The sequence below is a fragment of the Eretmochelys imbricata genome, chromosome 1 (assembly GCF_965152235.1).
Source record: "Eretmochelys imbricata isolate rEreImb1 chromosome 1, rEreImb1.hap1, whole genome shotgun sequence".
Lineage (NCBI taxonomy): Eukaryota > Metazoa > Chordata > Testudines > Cheloniidae > Eretmochelys > Eretmochelys imbricata.
In genome coordinates, this window is record NC_135572.1 from 359,821,773 (window position 1) to 359,829,185 (window position 7,413).

The 7,413-nt window shown below is 57.7% G+C and overlaps 1 protein-coding gene across 1 annotated transcript; it reads left to right on the forward strand.

Annotated features, from left to right (window-relative positions):
• Positions 1-845: 845 nt before the first annotated feature.
• Positions 846-3,002, forward strand: LEP (leptin). The gene is made up of 2 exons (XM_077807954.1): positions 846-989; positions 2,640-3,002. The coding sequence occupies exons 1-2, from the start codon at positions 846-848 to the stop codon at positions 3,000-3,002; spliced, it is 507 nt and encodes a 168-aa protein (XP_077664080.1).
• The last annotated feature ends 4,411 nt before the right edge of the window (positions 3,003-7,413 follow it).

Genomic DNA, 7,413 nt, shown 5'->3' on the forward strand with positions numbered 1-7,413 from the left:
CAGAGCCGCACGGGCCTGTGGCCACCAGCGAACGAGAAAAGAATGCACAGCGAGAGGGGAGGGGTGCCCAGGCAGCCGCCAAGCCCGCGAGAGGTTAAGATGAGGACATGGGAGCGGAAGGGAGTCGCTCTCTGCCTGAGCACAGCTCGGGGTCAAAGCACTGCTGTGAAGGGTGGGCTTGTGGCTGACGGCTGGACTGGGGTCAGGAGCTCTTGGTTCAGGTCCCAGCTCTGACACACCCTGCCCCTGGGAGCATGGGGAGCCATTTAATCCCTCCACTCCCCATCAGGGCTATGGCCTAGCGACTCCTCTCTATCCCACCCCCTGGCTAGCCAGCCTGGCAGCTCTTTGGGGAGAGCCTGTCTCTCCCCAGGGATGCGCAGCCCCCAGCCCCAGGGGCCCCGATCTCGGGTAGGTGCAGCCCAAATCACTCACACGTTTGCTCCACACTCCCATGGAGAGCTGCGAGTGTAAGGTGTGTTGCACAGACCATGCTGCAGGCCTTCACCTCCCTGTCCTGTGTCACGCTGCTTTAACCCCTGGGGGTGCAGATGGCCTGCACGTGCCTGTGCAATGCAACACCCCCAGGTGCCTCGTCAGCAGCTGGGACCCCTGGCTCGACTGGCACAGGCTCCAGGGCTTGGTTAAAAGACCCAGCTGAGAGGGGTTGCTCCTTCATCTGATGGCCTGGTGCCCCATTGGAGAGGAGGGCAGCCCCAGCATGGGGCAGCACCCCACAGCTCTCAGACCTCCTCGGAGGCCATGTCTCTGGGGGGCTGCAAACACCTGTTTAACTTGCATCACTCTTGCCTGTTTAGGGCCTTAGCGAAGGAGGCGGGAGGAAAATGCGGTGTCCCAGCGTGCCACTCTGTGGGCTGCTCTGGTTTTGGCTGCCTCTCTTCTACAGCCGGCCGGTGAAAATCGACAAGGTCAAGGCCGACACCAAAAACCTCACACGAACCATCATAGCCCGGATCCAGGAGCACCAGGTACGTCGGGGCGAGCTGGGCAGAGGATCAGTGGGGCGATCGGGTCAGCTCACGGAACGATTCCTCTCCCGGCACTGCTGTATTTTACCCTTGGGGCACGAACAGGCTCCTGGGGCCAGGACCTCTGCTGGTGGTAGCTAGAGAAGCTAGTGGGCCCCACCAGCTGAGCATCCGGCCCAGGGAATCAAAGCTGGAGATGACTGCGGGTGCCAGGTCGACGAGTCTGTAACTGCCCACCCCGCCCTGAGTTCCTTCCCCTGGGGGACAGTTCCACTGTCCCTGAGCTTGCTGGAAGGGAGCCTTCCCCGAGGGTCAGCATAAATCTCCCTTGCTCCCTGGGACAGCCCTTCACTCCCCTCTGCTGAGGACAGGCAGCTGGGGTGTCACATCCTGGCTGCTGTCCTTATCTCTGAGCCAGAGAACACACACATACTTCCTAGTATGTGCTACTTCCATCATCTGCCTTCTGCTCCAAACCCTTCAGCGCCTCTCCTCCCTAGCACAGAGGGGTCCAGGCCTAGGCTGGCTGTCCAGGTGAGTTCTCCCCCGAGGCACTGCTCCAGGGATCTCCGTGCGTGCCTCAGACCTCCCATCAAAGGCTCTCGATGCTCCAAGCCCCTGGCACTCACTGAGCAGGTTAGGAGGTGCCCAAGGATGGTCACGTGACAGTGGCAGAGAGGCAAGAAGGAGCCAACTCCCAGGCTCTGTGGTTTAACTGCCCGTCCTTCCTGCAGCCCCAAAGTGAGCCATTTCCTGCCAGGTGCTGCGAACTCTCACTTGACTTTGCCACTGTATGCCCCGACACGGCCCACCATGCTGCATTCCTACCTGGGGGCAGTGGCGGATTAGCCAATGGCCCAACGGGGCCCGTGCCCAGGGCCCGTGCCCCGGCCAATAGTGGGGCCCCGGAAAAAATCCACTGCTGGGCAGCGGAAGCCCGGAGCCCTGGCAGAAGCACTGTGTGGGTGGGTCAGGGGAAGCCGCAGTGCCCGGAGCCCGGCCTTGGCCCCGGGATTGGAGGTGCTCTTGCTCACGGCCACGGCCTCAGGGCTCTCACTCCCCGCTGCAGCCCTGGGGCAGTAGTGGTGGGGAAAGAGCTTCTCTGGTCTGGGGGGGGGAGCAGAAAGGAGCAAAGTGGTTGTGGGGCCGCAGTGGTGGGGGGGCAGAATGGGGTGAGACCGCAGATAGAAGGGGTAAGGAGGACCCCCCCCTTGCTCTGGTCAAGGGCCCCATGAAACCGTAATCTGCCTCTGCTTGGGGGAATCCCACCAGGTAACTCTCTGGTTGAAGCCAGGGCAGGAGGCATCAGGAGGCAGTTAGAGCAAGCCCCTGTTTGTGACCTAGACACATGGCACATGTGTTTCCTCCTCCCGCCCCACATCACACATGCTGCAGAGAGTGCCTTCAAAGGCAGCATAGCAAAGGGGCCCATCCGTTCCACGGCTGCTGGCGTGTCCTTCCTAACGCCTTTGTGATGGCCTTGTTTGACATGTCCCAAGGAAGAGCATGCAGACCTTTCTAGAGCTGTCTGAGCTGCCGGGGCTGATCCCTGGAGCGTAGAAGTGCCATAGTCCTTAGCCAAACAGCCCCTGTAGAGAAGAGAGGGCAGCCCTGCGCTAGCGTGGCTAATTAGCCTTCTCCTCCATGCAGCTCTTCCCTCTGAACTTGAAGATAAATGGGCTTGACTTCATCCCCGGAGAGCGACCTTTGGAGAGCTTAGACTCCATGGACGAGACCTTGCAGATATTCCAGAGGATCCTCCCCAGCCTGCCCATGGAAAACGTGCCAGTAGCACAAATCTTCAACGACATAGAGAACCTCCGGAGTCTGATCCAGACCTTGGGTTCTCACCTCGGTTGCACCTTCCACAAATCCTCTAACCTGGACGCCCTGGGGAATCTGACCGAGCTGCTGACGACCTCTCCTTACACGGCCGCAGTGGTGGCGCTGGACCGGCTCCAGAAGTGCCTGCACAGCATCGTCAAACATCTGGATCACCTTCAGCGCTGCTAGAGGAGAACGGCTGCATCACCAGCTGGCTGAAAGCCTAGAACAGGACGTCTGTGTGCTAGGTTCTCCCGTGAGTCAGCTTCAGAGCACGACCTCTGGCCCGCTGCTCTGAATGTCAGAATTTTCATTCCCACCCGTACTTCCCCTGAGAGAAAACGCACCAAGGACTTTACCTGGGGCCAGGACATACCCTCCTCGCTGTCCTTCTAGCAAGGAGCAGAATCCTGAGGCCTGAGAACTCTCACCGCCGCTGGAAGTTTGCAAACACAGTTTGTCTGTAATCTGAACGGTTGTCTATGCCGGAGAAAAGTTTCCTGCTCCCCTGTAAGGAGCACCATGCCCGGCTATCCAGGAGCTACCATACTGCCTTTGTTGTAGGAAGTCTATGCCTGGAGCAGTTTTCCAGTATTTATTTATTGTCTCTATATATTTTAATTTAAGTTTGAAACGGGCCGCACTGACCCAGTGGCCTCTCTGTGGCGCTGTGCGTCTGGGCGGGGTGTGGAGCCTAGCGTCCTCTTCCTGGGCCAAGAAACGGGGGAGCGTTACATACGTGGCCCACTCCGCCTGTTGGGAGGGGAACAGAGGTTTAGTATCACTCCTTCTGGATGACTTGAAAGCGGCAAGGTCCCGCCCAGCCCAAAGTGACTTGGGGCTGGTGGAAAACTCCATGGAGGTGTGACCTGGTCGCTTGTTGACATGTGTATTTATTGCTTCTATGATCTGCTTTGAAGTAAAGCTAATTCCTCTGCAGCTGTTCTGTTCCAATCTCCCCAACGATGGGATTTCATCGCCTTTCAGTTTGGACCTGGAAAACTCGGGCACAATTTGCTCAGAGAAACCAGCAAGCGTCTTAGCGCTTTTGGTCTAAAGCACCGATCAGTACCAGGTCCTGTCCAGAGACGGGCCCGGCGTTGTGCGTTCGTTCCAGCCAGGTCAGGGGTGCCTGGGTTTCATGCTGGGGGCAAGGCTGCCTGCAGGGGCACTGGGCTCTCAGAGGGACAGCCTGTCACAGAGTCCCTGGGCGATGCTCTGGAACTGCTCCCCATGAAGCCAGGCAGGACTCCGGGGAAGTCTCCTTCCTGTGAGCAGCCTGTCTGCAGGACACACAGCTCACACAGCTTCCACATTCCTGGGTCTGACCTCGGAGCATTCAGCCTCCTCTGCCCCTCCCTGCGCTTCCCACAGCGAGTCCGCTCAGGCGGGTCCTGGGGAAGCCAGAGGGTCCTGCCCCGTGACTCCGCAGTCAGACATGACTCTCAGCCAGCCAGTAAAACAGAGGCTTATTAGACGACAGGAACATGGTCTAAACCAGAGCTTGTAGGTGCAGAGAACAGGACCCCTCAGCTGGGTCCATTCTGGGGGGCAGTGAGCCAGACAACCACGTCTGCCCTTCACTCCATGACCCAGCCAGCCCCAAACTGAAACTCTCTCCAGCCCCTCCTCCTCTGGGCTTTGTCCCTTTCCCGGGCCAGGAGGTCACCTGATTCCTTTGTTCTCCAACCCTTTAGCTCTCACCTTGCAGGGGGGGAAGGGCCAGGCCACCAGTTGCCAGGAAACAGGGTGTCGGCCATTCTCTGTGTCCAGACCCCTGCACACACCTGCCCTCTAGGGCTCTGCAATGATCATACACCCTTACCCCACCCCGTAGATACTTAAGGACTGCATAGGGGAAACTGAGGCACTCCCACACTATTCAGAGGAACCACTAAGAACAGTCCCACTTCGTCACATCTCTCTCCCCTTCGAGATCGAACTGAGCGGGGTCACTTTAGCCAGTGACCTGGGGAAGTTCGAAGCCACCAACGTTCCCATGGATGCCCCAGCATCTCTCCCATTCCTTGGTAGGAATTACACCAGGCCCTTCCAGTTTCACACCCTCCCTTAGGTCGGGGGTGGTCGATAGCACTCGCAGGCCGCAGGTGGGAAGGTTTATGCGGCCCGTGCCCTTTGGCCACCCCAAAACCCCAGGGGGTCAAACTGGGATTGGATCTTCTCCCCAACAAGCTGGCCAAACACAGCCACTTGGTTAGAGGACTGTTTAACTTTCTTAACAGCTTTCACTCCATCTGAGACCTTCTCAAAGCTCTCCACACTGGATCTTTCAGAAGGAAAGTCAGTGGATCCATTCACAACAGACAATTTCTGGCTGTTAGGAACTGAAATGTTCTTGATCACTTTCATGCCCTTCAGTAGCAGTAAACTGCTTGCAAAGACTCCATGAGGATTCCTTTCCCCAGGGCTTTTCTATGCAACTATTCACCCCTCCCAGAAATTCTGCTCTTACCCTCTTTACCTAGGGCTTGCTCTAAAGGAACACTTTCCTGAGCAACAACAGACTCTTTCTGGGTCTCCCTTCCATCCAGAATTACCTCTGGCCCATCCGGCGGATTTCTACACAATCCCGTTTCAGGCAAACTCACAGACTTCCTAGATAAAAGGTCAGAAACATTTTCCTTTCCTTTGCCACACACAAGTTCAGGAATCTTTTCCTTCTTGCTACAGGTTTCCACCCCCTCAATAGGTAACACAATCACATCACCTTCATGCTCTCCTTGTGCCCTAGCTAGGATCTCACCCTGATTAGACAGAGTTGCTCCACCCTTTTCCAACAACAGACTAGCAACAGGCAAAATACAAGCACCAGAATTGTCTGGTCTCTGGGATTTTGCATAGACACTAACTGGATGCGACCTAGTTACAGGGCCATTCTCCCGAGCAGACACAAACTTAGGACCCTTCCCTTCCTGGGCTTTAGCTGGATCCAGAACCAACTCTGAGACAACTGCACGACCCTCAACCATCACAGGCTGAAAGGCCCCTTCTGTCTGCTCCACAGATGAAGAAGAGCCGGACACACTTTCTCCTTCCCCAGACACACAGCTTGGGATCTCATTCCCTTTGTCCCAGCACACAAGGCTGGTCACAGACAACTGCTTGGAGATCAGGGTAGCTCCCTCCGTAGGCAAGTCAATACCCCTGACAGACACAGGCACGTTTCCTTCCCTGTCGCAATTCTCCACCCAGCTAACAGGTAAGGTCCAGGGAGTCTCATCTTCCACTCTACTCGCCTTCCCACCCTGCTGACTGGACACAGCCATCAGCTCACAAGGCTGCCTAGGCTCATCCAAACTTTCCTTACCAAGCACCTTGCCACTCCCAACAGATCCCCTGCCCTGCCTGTGTCTCCCCCCACTCAGCTGGGGTCTCAGCTCCCCCTGTGCTCAGCGCTGCCCTTGCTGTCCCAGTGGGGTAGGCAGCCAGCTCGCTGTTTTCCCCACTGCATCAGAGCCAATGTGAGCCCCCTCTCTGGTGTGCAAGGGGGGCGGGGAGCCCCAGGGGTCTGGTTACAGGCAGGCAGGTAGCCTGAGCCCAGCAGCTCCTCCCTGCTGCCAGCCAGGTCATCTGCATTTTCACTGACCATTTCCCTCTCCACCGATTGGTTCCCTGGATTCAAATTCAAACCCTTGGCAGTTACCGGAGCAGGGCCTGGATCCTGTCCCAAAGAGATTCAGTCGCCCCACAACAGGGTCTCGCAGCTGGTATCTTGGAGAACCACAACAACCAGCCAGCCCCACCCCTCCAGGGTCTGCACAGGGATCTGGGCTATAGGCAGGGCGAGGGGCTTCGTCCCTGGGACCCTCACTCAGCTCACACAGCCCCTCAGCATCTGAGGCTGCACCACCCAGGGGCCTGACAACCGTTCTCTCTGTCCCAGGGTCTTGCCACCCCAGGAATGTCTCCCCATTGACTATCACCTTCCGCTCCCACTGGGGGTCCGAGGGACCTGACCACAGGAAACTCCACACAGACATATAGGTTGGGGTCAGGAGTGGGAGCCTGTCCACCTCCCCACCCATCTGGCTGACGGAGTCTATGTCCTTGGGACCCAGCAAGGGAGTTAGACACCGGGGCTTTTCCGCAGGGTCCCCCTGGTTCAAATCGCCAGCCTGACCAAAGGAAGTGAGGTGGCATCCACATCCCCCCCATCCTTAACCAGGGGCAGCAATTTAGTCTCGAGGTTCCCTGCGGAACTGGCCCCCCGGGGTCTATCCCCACTCACCCCGGGGAGGTCCCCTAGGCCTCTCCGCTCCCCCACCGCCAGTTCATGCTGCTGCTGCTTCTGCAGCTCTTTCTCGGGCTCTCGCTGTCTCTCACAGTCCTCTTGCTCACTCGGACTCAGCTCCAATCACGTCTGTCTCCGATCCCCCGATGGGGAACCCGATCGTGAAGACCCTTGTCTGGTCGGGGACAGGAGTCTTAGGGATGCCTGGCTACCACTCCAGCTGCTCCCAGATCCTGCTATAGCCCCATTTGGGGTCAGGAATCTGTTCCTTAGAGCGGTCATCCTCCTCCAGCTGCACGATGAACTGTGCCTTGGTGGTTTCAGAGTAACAGCCGTGTTAGTCTGTGT